General features: G+C 43.1%; 1 protein-coding gene across 1 annotated transcript in view; it reads right to left on the bottom strand.

Moving 5' to 3' along the window:
• The window catches only part of CNTNAP2 (contactin associated protein 2), a 1865599-nt gene that overhangs the window by 393678 nt on the left and 1453473 nt on the right, over positions 1-18448 (bottom strand). The window contains exon 14 of the mRNA XM_012768220.3: positions 13885-14041. Within this exon, the coding sequence (XP_012623674.2) occupies positions 13885-14041 (157 nt within the window). The remainder of the gene's footprint in view (positions 1-13884; positions 14042-18448) is intronic.

Below are 18448 nucleotides of genomic sequence, written 5' to 3'. Positions count from 1 at the left end.
CTGTCAGCACGTTTGTTTCTGACCACAGACGGGAAAAGGTCTCTGTTTCTAAGGGCTCACGTGACTAGATCAGGCCCACCCTGACAAACTGGGAATAATCCCCCCGTCTGGAGGGCCACACTCTGAATGACATCTGCAAAGTCCCTGCTGCCATGTAAGGTAGCACGTTCATGGGCTCTGGGGGTTAGGACTCCAACACCTAATAATGGGGACCATTATCCTGCGTAACATTAACTAGCCCAAGGAGAGGATGCTGACAAGTGCTGACAGGGACAGGCGGGCGAGCATCTTTAAAATTTCTCTTCCTGAATAAACAGTAATTTATGTCACCTTAATATCAGGCATTAAATTAAGACAACTAGAATGCTTCCAAAAAAAAATAACAAAATTACTATACATCACATTTAGTAATGTAGAATGTATATATAATATATAGGTATACATGTGTAAATATCTGTGTGAGCATAGATATATATTTACTAATATATATGTTTTATATATATATATTAACACACACAATTTGTTAGCTCTTTAAAAACTATCTTGGACAAATTACCATTTAGTATAAAGCAACTTTCTAATTTTTGCTCCGTGTTGTAAAACTATCTACAAAGGCTGAAGTAGAGGTGCGTGTGTATGTCTCTGTAAGTTTATGACTCACAACAAAATAAGTTTATAAACACTAAAAAAAAAAAAAATTGACACTTAAAAGGACCTCAAATGCAATTCAAATTGCAAATAGATGTTGAGCAGCTGCTAAGTGACAGGCATGAAGGATTTGCAAACACACATGAGGCATGGTGCTTGGCCTCCTGAAGCTTATAATTTGAGAGAGAAGACAGATATCTAGGACAATAGTTACAGGTAAGACAGAAAATAACTTTACAATAAATGCAAGTTACTTTGAGGCCCTCAGGAAGCAAGTCTTTAATGCACGGGGCTTTTACTAGACACTAGGGCGTGGACAGAGGTGGGGGATTTGCTGGGGAAGGAGCACTGGAGCTGGTTCTGCAGGAGTGGACGCTGCTGGATAGGAGATGTGTGAAGGGTTATTTTAGGTGCTGGCAAAGGGCCAGCAACGAGAAAGTACAGACATCCGTAGGAAGCTTAGGGTGAGACAAAGCAGGACTGGCAAGGTGGAGAGAGACTCCGGAGCTCCCTAGTCACTGAAGGTCTGGATTTACCCTGGCGAGGTGACAGGGGGCTATTGCAGGTGTGTGTGCAGGATATTAGCAGGGCCCTTTTGAATGCTTAACACCTGGGACAGAGACTGTGAGTTGCTCCTAATGCTCATCATCTTCTTCTTCTTTGGTGTCAGAACCCTCATTGTTAGTAAGGCACGTTCATGTCCAGTTAAAGGCTACAAAACCCAGCCATCTTGGCTGCTAGCTGTGGCCATTTAGCTGAAGTGCTAGTCAATGATACATAAAAGGAAGTAGTACATAAAGTCATTTTTAGAGGGAAAAGAGCATACCTTTTTCCCCCCCTCCCCTACCTACCACCTGGAATGTGAATGTGATGGCTAGAGCTCTAGAAGCCATATTGGATTTTGAGGATGATGTCAACCCCAAATAACATTCGAACAGAGAGTTGGAAAGAGCATGGGGCTTCCTTTACATGAAAAGGAAACTAATTTTCATCTTGTTTAAGCACTCTTATTTGTTTATTTATTTTTCTCTTATGGGCAGCTCACCCTCACCCTAAATCAGTGGTTTCCAACCCTGGCTTCCCACTAGAAATCTTGGGAACTTGCAAAATCAAGAATGGCCAGAAATGATCCCCAGAGATTCTCATCTAATCAATCTTAGGCAGTGCCTTACGGTGAGTGATAGGTAAAGCTCCCCGGGTGGTTCTCATGTGAAGCCAGACGGCGATAACCACAGTTATAAACAGAGCTGTAGCACAGGGGAGTTTCAAGCCTGGAAATTATTTTGGAAGGTTGTTGCAATCCTGTTGCTTCAATTTCAGCTGCAAGGAATGCAGTGGTCACAGACGGTCAGGTGTTTGTGAAAGGCCAGGGAGGCAGAGTGCATGTCTGGGGCGTGGTGACCTCTTGGTCGTCTGTAGGGCAATGGGGTTTCACGCTTGGGAAATTGCACGGGTGGGTTTATATACACAGAGGGGTGTTAGGAGCGGATGGCTGGCCCGGTGGGGAAAGTTGGCAGTGAGTTCCAGGTGTTGGGGGACTTGGGCTTTCAGGGGGACACAGAGTTGCGTCTTCATGGCCCACTACTACAGCAGCTTCAAAACTGCTTCATCCACGCTTTTCTTTAAACTTAATGACATGCCTTTTTATCATGATTGATTTTGGGGGAGAATGTAATTTTTTCCGGAATATACCACAGACCTCCCTTTTTTTAAAGCATGCTGTGGAGAAGAATGCTGATTTAAAAAAAATGCTGATAAAAAAAATCAACTATATATATATATTTTTTTAATTTCCAGAAAGCTCTTTTGAATCTTAGTTCTGTTTTTCTGGAGATGCCTAAATAATCTACTCTGTTCAAGTCCATTTAACAATCTGTATCTATTTAGGGAAACCGCAGCATGCTCTGAACATTTGACAGGCTCACACCTGATTAATCTCTCTCTTTCCTGTCATCAATATTATTCGGGGGCAGTGGTCAAACCTTATTGACACTCGGCTGACATCCTCTCTGGTGCCCAATTACCTTTCTGTCATGATACAGTCCACAAGGTGACAGGAGGGTTGTATCCTGCGCCAAGCAAGTTGGCTCCAAAATATCCCTGAGACAGTATATAATGTATCATTTTTATGCTTCTTTTGGAAACTAGGAGAGACATTTCCCCACCCCTGCCGCCAACAGGGCTTTTAACTCACAGGGCTGCGGGGAGACAGTGGCTTCAGAGGCAGCTTTGCAACCTGAGCTTCCAGCCCCTGCCTGGGTCAGCCTCCCTGATACTCCTGCCGCCTTCACATCCCAAGCAAATTCCTAAGGAGAGAGAGCAGGAGCCCTTGCCTGGGGCTCTTAACCCTGACCCACATGTTCAAGAGCAGTTACCCTTCTGAAAGAGTTCAGTTCTCAGACTTGCCAGGAATAACCTGTTGAGACGCAACTTCAGGGTGGGTGGAATGTGCCAAGTAACCGCAGTAGAGTAAGGATAAGGAGTAACTGCACAGAGTGGTGCCACGCTTTTGAAAACCGCTCTGGCCCTCCTATGATACGGGCAGCACCTGCTCTGGGGTTAAATGGGATTAAAATGAAGAGTTTCCTTTTTTCTTCTTCCCCTTTTTTTTAAATGAAGCTAAACTTAATGAAAATAGCCTTCATTAGATCAAAAGGACATCTCCATTTAAGCATCTAAAAAGGAAACATTGATAGCTGTCCATCTTCCTATTTTATACATGTATGTACATGCACCCTCATTTATTTGCATATCGACCAATGTTTTGGTCAGTTTAACAACCAGAAGAGTATTACTCATACTTGATGTCAGTACTCATAATATCATATTCCTAAAATAGGCACGGATAAGACCACTGAGTATTGGAAAGTAAAGTGATTGTTTCCCAAGCAGGGTTCCAAAAGATTTAAAAGCACAAACATGACTTCCACAGAATTCCAGATCAATGAGAAAAAAAGCTTATGTTTTGCCATGTGGTTATAAAGCCAATGGCATGAATGCTCTTGGCTTTGTTGTGCCAACTGAGCAGGAAGGAATCCTCCAGTTAGCAGAGAAATTCCTTCCAATATCGGGGCTAGCAGACTGAATGAGATGCTTTATGTTGTTGTTGAAAATTATTCTTCTGATTTTTTTCTGGAAAACTAATTTAGTATTGCTTTATTATATGTTGGGATGCTGGCTGGGGTCCTTATTTTTTATTTCAGTTTTTAAACTACTTTTAAATATTTTAACCGAACAGGTTAACTATGATCATGGCAAAAAAATTCAAAGCATCACTAAGACATACACTGAGACAAGGCGGGTCCCCCACAAACCTCACAACCTAACATCTACTGGTGTTAGCCATCAGTAACGGGGTCTTTTTGTGGATTTTTAAGAAATTGTCTATGCATGTGTAAGGGTTGTGGATTTATACACAATAAACACCAGACTTATACGTGCTATTCTTCAACTTTCTGTTTTCACTTTCCTCTTGGCCGTCTTTCTATGCAAATGTTTACGTAACTACTTCCTTTAATAACCTTATAACATTATAATTATCTAAAACTATTGCATGTTTATTTGGGTTTGTTTTGACTTCTACAAAAAATGGAAAATGCAATCTTAGAACATATGTGTTTGTCTTTGTTCAAGACGGTATATGCAGTATAGTGAAGGATTCAGTCAAAGAAAGTCATGTGAAAATTTTGATGGCAATTTCTCCCTCAAAAAGGTGAAGTGTTCACTAAGTTCAGTACTAAGAGTGTGTTTTGCCCTCGCTGACAGAGCAAAGAGCTACCTATGCTCAGCCTGCTGGAGGTGATTCTCAGCGCCCTGTTCTACCAGGCTTGCATTCTCTGACTCTCACGCCATCGCAGAAGGCAGGCACTGTTATCATCTCTATTGCACATTTTAGAAAACTGAGGCACAGACAGGTCTTGCTACCTGGCTGGGTGCTGCAGCAGGGGTATGACTGTCCAGCTACAGCCCTGGCTGCCACTACCACCCTGGAGTGACCCTCCTTCATCCTAATAGGTTTCTCTTTTGCAAACTGATGTTAGAAAGAGGATGTTTTACAATTGTCTTTAAACTTTTTAAAAGTATGAAACTGAGAGTATTTTCAAAAATCCATTGTCTGTGTTTCTTTTTCTTTCCTTTAACTGCCTGTGGGTGGGCCCTGAAAATCTGAAGCTGTGAAAACTGTTTTTGTTTGTTTATTCATTTGGGAAGCAGGTGGGATGGGAGTGGTGATCACAGGTGATTTCTTGTGTTGTCATTGGGGTAGAATCTCTAGTTCCTAAGAGATCACCTTTACTGCTTTTCATCTATGGATGTGTCTGGCAAATACATCTGAATTTGGAGGCAGAAATTTAAGTTTAATATCCCTTGTGAAGCATTTTTCTGTTTAATACTATAAATTTAGCAAGACCTGTCCCTGCAATATGAGAAATGCCCTCCCCCTGATAAATCTGGATTTAAACTGCCTTATCCATGAATATTAATTTTTATTCTTTGGAGATACGGCTGCATTTTTATCCAGGCTTCTCCCCACATGGAATCGTAGAAGGAGGAACTTCCAGAGTTTATCTTATTCTCCCCAAATGAGAAGAGATTATAAAATAACACTGGGGTGGTATTATCACGATGCACAGTGCAATATACTGTTGTCCCACAGGAAGTGTCACCTAAGGCTGAAACCTCAGTTTGGGAAAACACGCTGAACATACTCAGGTCCCAGAACAGACCACAGGGATGGCCTTGTCTAGGCCAGATGATTGACAGAGCCTTTTGTGGCTTAAGCTGGGAATTTTCTCCTTAAGGGATTTACTGTGTGCACTGTCAATTAGCCTGAGAAACAAATGTTCCTCCTGTAGGAACTGAGGCAGGGCTTGGGATGGGGAGGAAGGACTTCCTCTGGGGTCTGGGAGGAGGTTTGGCTTGGACCCAAATGCCTGGCAATGCACCAGGAGCCTCATTAGCGGGAGCAGTGCTGAGACCTGCAGGGAGCTTTACCGGGAGCTGCAGGTCTCGGGGGTCAGCCTCCCTCCTGCATGGTCTCTAGGAGTGGCTATTTCAGAACGCAGTTGCAGGTTTCTCTCTGTGTAATATTTCTCTTAGCTCCAGTCCTTTAGGCAAGTCTTGCCGAAAGCCACAGCCTGGTTTCTGCTGCTCTGGGGATGAGGAGGGTACCTCTACCTTCCATCAGTGACTGTCACAGACTGAGACAGCCACAGCCAGGAGAACACGAGGTGGCCTTTATTTAGCAGCAGGGCATTCAGGCAAGAAGGTCAGAATGGAAGAGCCAGGAGAAGTTGTTCTTCAACGCCTGTGAGGCTGTATGGCAGGAAACCATGAGATAATTCTGTGTGTGTGTGTGTGTGTGTGTGTGTGTGTGTGTGCATGGCATGCTGTAGTTTGAGGTGAGCTTACTGGAAATATTAATAGTAACCACAATTAGAATAGATGCTTTTTATGCATTTACTAGTGAAATGTGGATATGCCCTCTCACTTATGAGTATCCTCTCATTTATACTTCCTATTTACCATATGATGTAGGTGTGGTTTCTATTTCAATCTTGTGGCTAAGGAAACAGAGAGAGTTTCTATAACTTGTTGAAGGTCACTGAGCTAGCACGCAACCAGAGTTAGGATTCAAAATGAGGTTATATTTACAAAATAATTTGAACTATATTTATGATAACACTATTAACAAAATTAAAACGATAAGAGATTTTTTTAAAAAAACCAAATCAGGAATACCACAGAGATATTAAAAACATCTAAAAGTAGATATTAAAGAAATTGTATACCCATTTTCATAGCAGCATTATTCACAATCACCAAATTGTGGAAGAAGTCCAAGTGTCCATTGATGGATGAATGGATAAGCACAATGTGTTCCGCCCATACTGTGGGATATTATTCAGTCTTAAAAAGAAAGGAAATTCTGACACATGCTACAAAATAGGTAAACGTTGAGGACATTATGTTAAGTGAAACAAGCCAGTCACAAAAGCATAAATACTGTATGACTCACCATAGGAGGTACTGAGAGTAGTCAAAATCCTGGAGACAGAAGATAAAATGGGGGTGGTGTGAAATTAAATAACTCCAACTTAAAGCAGTTGGAACTTTGCATTATTTTGAGCCTAGAGAGAAGTGTGGCTATATAGCCTGAGTTACGTGGCATGCAGCAGCGACACCTGCTTCTCCAATTACAGATTAAATCTCTTCCCCATTCTTGTCCTATAAAGGATTAGGAAAGACCAAATGGCACCAGAAATAAGACCCCTCCTCACAGAAGGTTAAAGCAGTCTTCCTTGGAATATAGCAAACTGCAACCAACCAAAGTACTGTAATGTGTACACTGGCCTTACATGGAAAATGTTGCAACCCTGTTCATGTCTATCTCTGTCTACATAAGTGAAACCTCAACTTGCCCACTTTTGAACACTGATCCCATTTGTTTGGAGTCAGTGTTTCCCAGGTGGCTGTCCTCAAGCTTTGATCTCAAATGAATTCTATACTTATGCCAAGATATGCACCTGCACTAAAACAAACAAAAAACTCTATACTTAATCATATTTTCTGAATCTCATTATTTAAGGCCAGGGGCTTGGGAGAGAGGGGAATGGGGAGTTATTATTTAATGGGTATAGAGTTTCAGTTTTGCTAGATGGAAAGAGCTCTGGAGATGGATGGTGGTGATGGTTGTACAACAAAATGAATGTACTTAATACCACTGAATGAAAAATTTAAAAATGCTTAAGATAGTAAGTTTTATGCTATTTATATTTTTCCAAAATTAAAAATTGGAGAAAATGAAATTGGGCTGTATATAGTGCACATGCTAAAAATGTATGCAGAGTTGACAACTTGCTGTATAATATCTAAGCATGAGTCTGGAGTTGCCTGCCTGGGTTTGAATCTCTGCTCTACCACTTGTTAGCTGTGTGACCTCGGGGAAGAAATGAATCTCTCTGGGCCTTAATTTCCTCATCTGTAAAGTGGGGAAAAATAGGGTCAATGTGATATTTAAATGAAATGATACATGAAAGCACTCGGAATGATGCCTGCCATGTAATTAACTCTCAATAAATACACACTATTGTTATTTGCACAACTTGGTGAATGAGAATACACATATACATATTTCACTTTGAGTAAAAGGTACTCTAAAAATTTCATGGAAAAAATGTCACTTAGATCAAAATTTTTTATAAACAATGAAATAATATATGATTACTTTTAAAAATATTCGCAGTATTTAACAACTAGTTTTTGGATAACAAACCGACTCAACCAAACACAAGTTTTTGGCTTTAAAACATGGAGGAGATTCTTTGGTAAACTCCTTCCTGATGCTATAAATGTTGGTCATGGATTATTTTTGGCCCAGGGAGAAAAGGCCCTACAGACAAGCCAATTCCACGCATGGTCCTCAGTATTCGGCTGGCTTTTCTACTGTGGAGGTGGGAACTGCTAACTAATTGTAACACAAAGACTATGCTAATGGCTTTTCACCTCACTTATTTCCCACCATGGATGTGCTCATGTTGGCCAGGACACAACTATACAGAAATTATACAATGAGAGAAGGGCACTCAAGCAATGCATGACATTCCTTTGCTGATAATTCCATTTTGGAAATGCTAATTTCAGATGTGATGATTTAGCTCATTGAGTCAGGCTGTAAGAGACCAGGAATTGCCCAGCAGTGCGTACTTAGCCGAGACCAAGGCCTGCATAATTAGAATTCTGGCACTGTAGGTGGGAATATTTACTATTGCTGTGAATAGTAAATCATAAATGTTAAATTACATTCCATTTCAGAAATAACTGTGCAAAACTTCTCACAGCACAGATAATCAGGCAATTATTGAGACGGTGATGGTACTCTCAGGCCATTGCCGCTTTGTTGTGAGACACAGCCATGCTCTGAGCTACAATCTCACTTATACTAGCTCCACTTTTATGTATTTAATTCTAGCAAAAAAGAAAAAAATATATATATATTCTATATAAGTTTTCAAGTTCTTAAATAAAAAGAACGATATAATGTGGTTTATGGTTTAAGCTTTAAATTTAAAGCTTACATGTAGCTAGTTAAAACATTAAATTCAAGAATGATTGCAAGAATAAAAAGAATGTGAGAAATCTTCCTTGATCACGATATTGTGGAAAAACACTGGTCTGAAAGTTTGGAGATCTGGGTCTTCGGTCCGCCCCCTGTTCCTCATTTCCGACGTGATTTTTGGAAAGTAATTTAAATTTTTCTGGACCCCCAATTGATGCATCTGTAGTTTTAGAAATTTGTTATGATTTTATCTAGGGTTCCATTTAACATTCAAATAATAATAAAAATAATACATTCTACTGTAATTTTAAACATCCATGTATGACAGCACTTTGCCAAGATGTTTACATGACTTGGGGAAGTACTAAAGTATCTATCTCTATTTGGCTGATAAGAAAACTTAAGTCAAATGTCCTGACTTGGGTCACAGAGAGAGTAAATGGCAGAGGAGTACTTGGTAACCATTTTGGTCTCAGTCCATCTTTTTTTTATTTTTTTTATTTTTGAGGCAGAGTCGCACTCTGTTGCCCTGGGTAGAGGAGTGCAAGAGTCATCATACCTCACAGCAACCTCAAACTCCTGAGCTCGAGTGACCTCCTGCCTCAGCCTCCCTAGTAGCTGGGACTATGGATGCTTGCTAGCACGCCTGGCTAATTTTTCTATTTTTAGTAGAGACGGGGTCTCCCTCTTGCTTAGGCTGGTCTTGAACTCCTGAGCTCAAGTGATCCTCCTGCCTCAGCCTCCCAGAGTGCTAGGATTACAGGTGTGAGCCACCGAGCCTGGCCCTCAGTCCATCTTAATCGAATGATTCTTTGTGATTAAGGTAAGGTTCTTGAAAGAAGTAAATTTTTTTAACTGTACACAGAGTCTAAAAGCATGAGATTCAATAGCAGCTTTATTTTTATCCTAAGATTACAACAGATGTGGTTTCACGTATATGAACTTCCCTTGGATGTATGTGCTAAATTTTCGTTTCTCTGACTCTCCCAGCTCTTCTCTGCGTGTGGCTGAAAAGAATTGAGCAGCAATTATTGTGGCAGTTACTCTGGGTTGCCTGAACAATGCTCTTGACTCACTTCTCCTGGTCAGGGAGGCTGCACCCCTAGTTGGCTTCCAGAAGGGGCTGTGGCTTCCTCCCTGGGAGGTGCAGACTCCCAGACAACACCTGTGAACAGCAGGCACCCAGACCACCTGGCGCCCAATGCATCTGATTTCCCTGCTGGCAAAGTTTCTCTCGTTCCTGCCCTGCGGGAAGTGAGAGAAGCAGAGGCTTCCTCAGAACACCCACCCTTGGCGCATTCAGCAGGACAGCCTGGCTCTAGCAGCTCCCCGAGGAGGATGGGGCTGGGGGTCTGCACCTGCTCCTCTCGGGCTGTACTTTCCCTAGGAAAGCCTAGTCCATAACACCTGCCCCGTGATGTTACAGAATTCGACTTGAGCTCTGCTCTACAGCAAGATCAGGAGCTGAACGGACTCACTTTCCACCCTCTGCTTTCATTTATTAAGATTCCTTTCGGGTCATTAAGAATTGCAATAAGAATTGCATAATTGGCCGGGCACGGTGGCTCACACCTGTAATCCTAGCACTCTGGGAGGCCGAGGTGGGAGGATCGCTCAAGGTCAGGAGTTCGAAACCAGCCTGAGCAAGAAAAGCAAGACCCCGTCTCTACTAAAAATAGTAAGAAATTCATTGGGCAACTAAAAATATATAGAAAAAAATTAGCCGGGCATGGTGGCATGTGCCTGTAGTCCCAGCTACTCGGGAGGCTGAGGAAGAAGGATCGTTTGGGCCCAACGGTTTGAGCTTTCTGTGAGCTAGGCTGATGCCACGGCACTCTAGCCCGGGCAATAGAGGGAGACAATGCCTAAAAAAAAAAAAAAAAGAAAAAGAAAAAGAATTGCATAATTAAGAACTGCAAATAACTATGTATCTCATAAAGTACAATTTATAGAATTTTCTTATATTCTATTTAATTCTCAAAAACATTTGCCAACCAAGATTTATTTTGTTATACAGACAACACATCTAAGTTTCAGAGAGGTTAGAAGCCTCCCTCACAGAGCAGCAAATCTGGGCCTGGCTGTACAGTGTCCTGGCTTCAAGCCGAGTTCTCTCTCCGCTGCTCCTGCACGTGTTGGAACAGGCTTCTGGAAGCAACCCCAATTACTCCCAAATATTTAGAGCATCCACGTACGAGGTCCTTTGCTAGGTTGCCAGTGAATTCAAAGACCAATAAGACATCTCCAAGACCTTTCTCTCCTCTGCTAAATAGATCATTTTAATACCTATTTATTATACACATATTCATTATACTGTTCAGTTTGCTCAAAACGTAGAGCCTATCTATATTATAAAACAGTAGGCAAACTTTACAGAAGCAAAGGGATGAGGAAGTCTTGGCTGCTACTTGGCCAGAGGGAACAAGACATCAGCAGTGACCAAGTCCCTGAGTAATTGCAAACTGTTATCATTCTATCAAGAGCTTGCCAGGGGAGGAGGTCTGGGAGAGAGGGCGGAATAGGACGTGTGCAGCGAGTCTTCTCATCTGTGATCTGCATTCAGGTGTGTTCCTTGAAATGGTTGTAGAGGCAAATACATTTCTCTGAAATCCACATTTTTTACCTGTCATCCCACTAATGGTGCCCCTTGGGGTTTAGACACAGACGTTACGCTGGTGGCTCAAACTTAACATTTTCAAAGCTGAACTCATCGTCTATCTTCCTCAAACCATTACACGTTAGCCTGTTAGATGGCCTGGCTGCCATCTACTCCCAGGTGCCTAAATGGAGAGGACACCCGGACTCCCCTCTTTCTTCTCTTACGGTCATCGCCATCGAGTCCTTTAAATTTCACGTCCCCGAGGTACACTGCCCTCTTCTCCACCGTCAGCCATGGTTCCTCTCAAGCCCTCCATGCCTGTCGTGGACTATCGTGCTCAGCTCCTTTTCTGCCCTCCTGCCTCAAGGCTACCCACACAGGACTGCAGGACACATAAATCTAGACTCCTAAGGCCCCCGGAGAGGAGGGAAGCTCTGGTGTTGCACTGCCTGCCGCGCAGCCTGTCGGTGGCTCTCTTTCCTTCTGCACGCCACGTTCCAGAGCCGCGGCGCCGACAGCGCCCCAGACCGGCCGTGCCCATTCACGCTTCTCCACGACGGCCATTCGAGGAAGGGCGAGCCTGGGAAACCCCACCTCTCTTTCCAGCATGCCCCTTTCCCTGAGGACCTTCTTGACCCCTGTCCACCCTCTCTCAGTTAGATTTGAAATCTCCTCCATTAGTTCTTGTTGTATCTTGCACAGGTCCTCCTCAGAGCACTGGCTGTGTCGCGGTGTCCATTTGCGTGTGCGCATTTTTCTTTCCCTCAGCCAGTGTTTGACTCCCAAGGACAGAGAGCACGTTCTATTCATCCCTGCGTCCCTAGCTCTTAGCAGGATTTGACGTCTGACAAAAATGAGTCTCGCTTAGATGTATGCGCTGGAGTTCCCGCTTCCTGAGTCTCTCCGTTCTCCCCTGTGGCAGGACAAGACGACCCGAGCAGCAGTGTTGGTGGCCGGTCACTCTGGGCTGCCACAGTGATGGACAGTGACCCAGCCGGACGGTGCTCCCCATTCTCCCAGTCGGGGGCGCTGCACCCAAGGCCCCCTAAAGAGGCAGGGGGTCACGTTGGGCAGACAAATAGAAGGGAGAGTCTGCCGGGCTTGCCCAGTGACACACAACTAGTGAAAAATGGTGACAAGAACATGAGTCAGGGCAGGGGGTCCTGTTCTTGACACTCACTGTTATATTCCTAGTGTCAGAAGAGTCCCTGGCACATTTGCCTTCAATCAATATTTGTTGGATAAATGACTGATTGGGATGACTACCTGAATGAATAAAAGCTAACGTCAAGCCCACGCCCTTTCAATTCCATCCTCCTGATTTCCAATCTTTGCGTAGTGTGTGTGTGCATCATACTACGCATCTTTCAAAGAAATAAAATTAAAAATTGAGTATCATGATCTTTTCTTTGCAATACATCGCCATTAAAGCATAATGATAGCTATTTACAAGTATTTCTCTCTTTCTCTCTCTCTCTCACACACGCATGCACTCTAAGCCACTGAAATAAATAACTTTAGTGATTTGTTTTATTTACTAGAAGATATACAGGTTTTGGAAAATAAATGAACAGCCTACCTGAAAACCATATAACTTCACATTCTCAGAATTAGATTTTGGTTAACTGGTAGAATGAATTTGTCCTGTAGACTGAATAAATTAAATAGCACAATACAGAGGTGGACTGAAGAAAACCGTGGCTGGTCACGCGAGGAAACGTGTGAGCGTAGCCAGTCGTGTGTGCAGCCGCCCCGAGGCAGGGAGGGGACCTCCCAAGGTCTCTAAAAACCCAGGGAGCCGGCACTGGGTGTGCGCTTCTGGAAAGAACCACACTTAGCTTTATATTCTTCCACCTAAACTTCTGGGGCCTCTCTTTTTCACAGGGAACGACAGCCGATTTTATCCTTATCTGTGACTGACACAGACCCAGCCATTCCCTGTAAAGTAGGACAAAAGCCAGCAGAGGGATGGAAGAAACCCAAAATAGATCTTTCTTGAACTGATTTATATCAGACCTATAAACAATGCCAGGTTTGAAAGGAAAGCAGACAGGCAAGCACTTGCTGAAGACAAGAGCAAGGGACGATTTCTTCCTTCTCTTTCTTGTCCCCCTTCTGCCTCCCTTTTCCCCCCAGTCCTGGTCCTCAAAGCAAGCACAGCAGGAGATGGTGGCCCGAGCCACAGGGGACCGTGGGCTCTCTCAGTTGCACACACACCCGCCTGCCGGCCTCCCACCCGGGGCCAGCCCCTCTCCTGGTCCGCAGCACGTTTTATGATGCAAGTCGCTGTCTACAACATGGCTCATTATTTTCCTCTCTGAATAAAATATGAACACATCCATTACGTGTCAGTCTGTGTCTAAATGCATACCCTTGTCGCGCTGACCTCTTTCTGCTTTTATGTTTTTCAGTACGTTCCTGACATTTGTCAACCGGGCTGGTTCCAAACCTTCCCTACCTATTACCTTATTATTTCAGCCCTTTCCAGACTTTCTCTTCTATCTAATTAGTTCGACCCAAAGGCTCGCTGGGGGCTCGCTGGGGGCCGAGCCCGGCTGGCCACGCTGCGGCAGGCACTCACCACTGCTTGTAGTCCGCGTCGCAGTTGCAGTAGTACTTGGGGTCGGTGCAGTTGCGCTCGATGCCACAGGCGCATTTCTGGATCCCGGGCCCGGAGCCTCCCCAGTAGTAATGCTTTTCGTTGGCTTTGCCAACCCACCAAGTGTAGGGGCTCCCGTCTGCCAAAAGGGGGAAAGGCAACGTTTAGAAACAGACCTGGACTCGGACACGGTAATGCCACGCTGACACCCCCCTCCCCAGGAGTAACAGTCTCTCGTGGGCTGAACGCCATGCAACCCTCTTGAAAGTAAATGTATTTCGATAATAGAAACATTTAATAAGAAATATCAAAGGGAATAATGGTAAGCTCCAGTTCCCCCACTGGGACAATGTACCTCTTTCCTGGGAAGAAATTTTACATTCAAGCTTCTGTAATTTAGGAGTGGATTCAGTAAGTGGGCAGCCCAGATGGGGTCAGTCCAAAGTGAAAGCGTATAGGCCAGGAATTGGTTCTACAATATACAATTCACTGATGTTTCTGTCGACTGATAGTCATGGAGATCATAGATCATTGGAGCTAAGCACAGACTTTCACTGTTTCAAAAGTACGACCTCCTAATTTTATGGGTAAGGAAACATAGGTCTAGAAAAGTTAAGCAATTCTTTTAATCACACAGCAGCTAAGCCTGCAAACCAGAACACTATATTACACAACTCACTGTACAATGTTCTTTATAGCATATTCTTTCCCCTAATTATTTGGCCTAGTATTCACTCATTGATTCATTCATTCATCCAAACATCAAACATCCATGGGGTCCATTATATGCCAAACATTATACGAAACTCAGCAGAAAGTCGAGGGGAAAGATACAGATTAGAATACAATTTAATCAGTATTATGAACACAGAGGAGGGTGGGTGAGGGGAAGGAGGTCATGAGTGAAGGTTTCCCAGATAAGGTAAAAAGCCTGAACTATGTCTTGGGGTTTGAATGGGCATTACCCAGAAGAATAAGGACGTGAGAGAGGTGAGGGAGCAGAATGTAGAAAGACACAGGGGTAGAGTTCTCCATGGAAAGCAGATGTCGGACTTCATGCATCTGTAGAAGAACAGGGCTGGAGGGATGGGTGAGAGGGTAGCAGGGGTGGGTAGCAGTAGACAGTAGATGAAGGCCACATTGTGAAAAACCTCTGTCCAAATAAGAAGTTATTTTGCCTTGGTTCATTCTTCCTTCTTAATACTTATTTTCCCCCAACTTAAGAAGTTTGATCTTTATCTTTAAAATATTGGGTAACTATTAAAGAATTTTAAGCAGGGAATTATCAGATTCGTGTTTTCAAAGATCGACAGGAAGAGGAAAGATGGAATTGTGTGGGATGAAGTCAGGGAGGCCAGAAGCGATGCACCTATGTTAATACAAAGGAGAAATACTAAAACAGCAGTGGAAATGGAGAGGAAAAGAAAACTGGAAGGTTCAGAAGATACAGTTGGGTTGGGACTGTTGGGATTTGCGTTGTGCAGACAGCGTCAGGGACTGATCCTTGGCTTCTGGGTGGGTGACGAAGGGGAGGTGAGAGAGAGGACAGAGAGAAGGAAGGACAGAGAGAAGGCAGGACAGAGAGAAGGAAGAGCGTCAGCAGTGTAGGGGATATAGAAGAAAAGGCGATGGGCTTGATACATAAAACAGGCAATCGGCTGTAGAAGTCTGGATCTCAGGAGCATTTTCTGAGCCGAAAATGCATTTTAGGAACCATCAGCTCAAACTAGAACATACTGGAAGCGGGAGAGATACTGCTGGGATCTTTTAGATGACAGCAGGGTTTCAGAAGCAGCAGCAGGAGGGAAAATGGCCACAGTGGGGTTCAAGAAAGAAGGCAGTGGGGAGAGATGGGGAAATCAGGGGAATGGGCTCCCAGAGAGCAGAGGGGCAGGTGTCGACACATTTCATAGCAAAGTCCATTAAGATGAGGATTTAAGAGTTTTCTTTTATTTTGACAGCTAGAAGGTCACTGGAGACTTTGTTGCCAGGAGTCTCAGGCAAATGGCGGGAAGAAAAGCCCGGAAGCAGCAGGTGGAGATGGGACCGTAAAGGGGGAATGGGGAGGCCCTGACAATGCTCAACTCTTTTTTTTTTTTTTCTTTAATTTTATTTGAGTGTGGTGAGAGCACTTAACATGAAATCTACCCTCTTAACAACTTTTTAAGTGGCAGTACCCTACTGTTAACCATAGGTCTGGTGTTGTGCGGCAGGTTTCCAGAACTTGTTTTTCTTGTTTAACCACTTCGGGACCAGTTTCCACTGTAGTGGACAGCCACAGATGAACGGGCACAGCGACTTTAGCCAACAGCCAGCCGTGATATGACTTTTCTAATTTTTCATTTATCAAAATTAAATTGTGAACATTTAAACATAAGGTAATGAAAACATATATGTATATGTGACCTATTCTGATTTACATGACGAGTAAAGCTGCCTGTAAAGTAAAACAAGCTTTCAGTGCTTTCAAGCTTTCCTCATCACACAAGAGCAAAACGGATGTGTCAATGCACGGCACAGACTGTCGTTGGGACTGTGAGTGCCGGCTGTGGGCAAGGTTTCAAGGCCGGTGAGCGTGGTACTGAAGTGGTTAACTGAAGATTTTTATTTTTTATTACCTCATATTATGGGGGTACAGATATTGTTAGCGTTACATATCTTGCACCCACCCCCTGCCCCACCCCGCTATGCTAGAGCTTCTAGCGTGTCCAGCCCCCAGGTGGTGCGCACCGCACCCCCGTGTAAGTGCGTACCCTTCCCCTCCTCCCCCCTTCCCCCTGCCCACTTCCCGATTGCAGATTTTTTTTTTAGACATTTTGGTTACATTATTTATCTTTGCCTCTCCCTAAAAAGGGATCGAGGCAACCCCTTCCCACCTACAATGCTCGCCACTTCCTTAAGATGTGGGTCTCCTCCCCCCAAATCCCTGTTGAACACTACTGTTTTTTGAGCACCATAGTTTTAGTCAGTCAGTACCAATTTGATGGTGAGTAGATGTGTAGCCCATTTTCCAGATCTTGTGTCATCTCGCTTTGTTTTACGGGCTTAAGCTTAATCCAGGATAGCATAAACGGTGCTAGCTCACTGTTGTTTCTTAGGATTGAGTAATATTCCATTGTGAGCATATACCACATTTTAGTTATGCACTCATGAATTAATGGCCACTTGGGTCAACTGAAGATTTTATGCCCACTGATAAGCACCTGACCATTTCCTCTTCTCCCAGCCCCTGAAGACCACCGTTTCCTCTTTTCTTTGTTTCTATGATTTGACTACTTTGGATTCTTCCTATAAGGGGAATCTTGCAGTATTTGTATATATATACAGTAGAATATTATCCAGCCTTAAAAAATAAGGACATTCTGCAATATGTGATAACATGGATGAAGCTTGAGAACATTATGTTAAGATAACAGGGGACTCTCACAGGAAGATGGGGGATGAATGAAACCTAATGAAGGCTGTGCCAGCCAGTAAGCCAAAAAGGCTAGTCGCTAAAATCCCCAGGTGTTGGGGTTAAAACTGCATTGTAAGAACTCATCCACCCTTTCAGGATGTTACGTGTGCACTTGTATCTGTGCGAGTGCCCAGCAATAAAGACGAGGAAAACGTCTTGTACTTGTGAAGTTATCGCTTGAACAGTCACAACATCTAAACAAATAATACAATAAAGTAACTAAGGACCATTTTTGGAATTATGTAAACAATACTGTGGTACTTTCTCAGATATTCTAATAGCTTTTCTTAAGAACAAATTCTGTTAAAAGATGGGCAGCATTAAACATTTGAGAGCAGATGTCTTTATTATAGAATGTCTTTTTTCCCTTTGGGTAAACACCCAGGACTAGGATTGCTGGATCAAATGGTAGTTCTACTTTATGTAAACAAAGTGTTTATACCCCTGTAATATTCTGAAATTAACAAAAAAGGGGGACAGCTTAAAACCACTAAAAATATACTGGGCTTAAAGTTCAGGTTTGATGTAATGAATGAGCAAGTCCACTGAATTTGGAAAGGAATTATCCAATTATCCTCCTACTCCATAGATTCTTTAGTATATTGACTTAATTTGGAAAAGTTAATATTTTCCTTTGGTATGGTCATTTATGGCATCCAAATTTTTTAAAATATATTTGACTTGATCTGGCAAACAGTTGAGAGGGAGATTTCAATGCTCTGTTCCAAGGGGAGAAAGAAGCCAGTTCTTTGAGATAAGGGTCTACCCTGAAACTGTGTCTTCTGCCCACCTGGGCCTTGTCCCAGCTTTCTACATTCAGGTCATTTTGCTTCTCTCTTCTCTTTCCATTGGTGTAAAGGATAAAGGATCCAACTTCTGATGCTTTCTGTTATTGAAACCACAGCTGATAATAGACTTGTTTTCTTTTTATGCAGTCCAGAGTTTCAAAAAAATAAGAATTTAAAAATCCCATTTTTGGAAACCATACCATATGAGCCACCCAAAGAAATGTTAAGGCCATTTGGTCCAAAAGCTGCACTAGGTCTCTGCTGATTCCATCCCTAGTGATGTTATAGGGAGAGGACAAGG

Source organism: Microcebus murinus, chromosome 9 (genome assembly GCF_040939455.1).
Source record: "Microcebus murinus isolate Inina chromosome 9, M.murinus_Inina_mat1.0, whole genome shotgun sequence".
NCBI classification, from domain to species: Eukaryota; Metazoa; Chordata; class Mammalia; order Primates; family Cheirogaleidae; genus Microcebus; species Microcebus murinus.
This window is presented reverse-complemented; position numbering and strand designations above follow the sequence as displayed.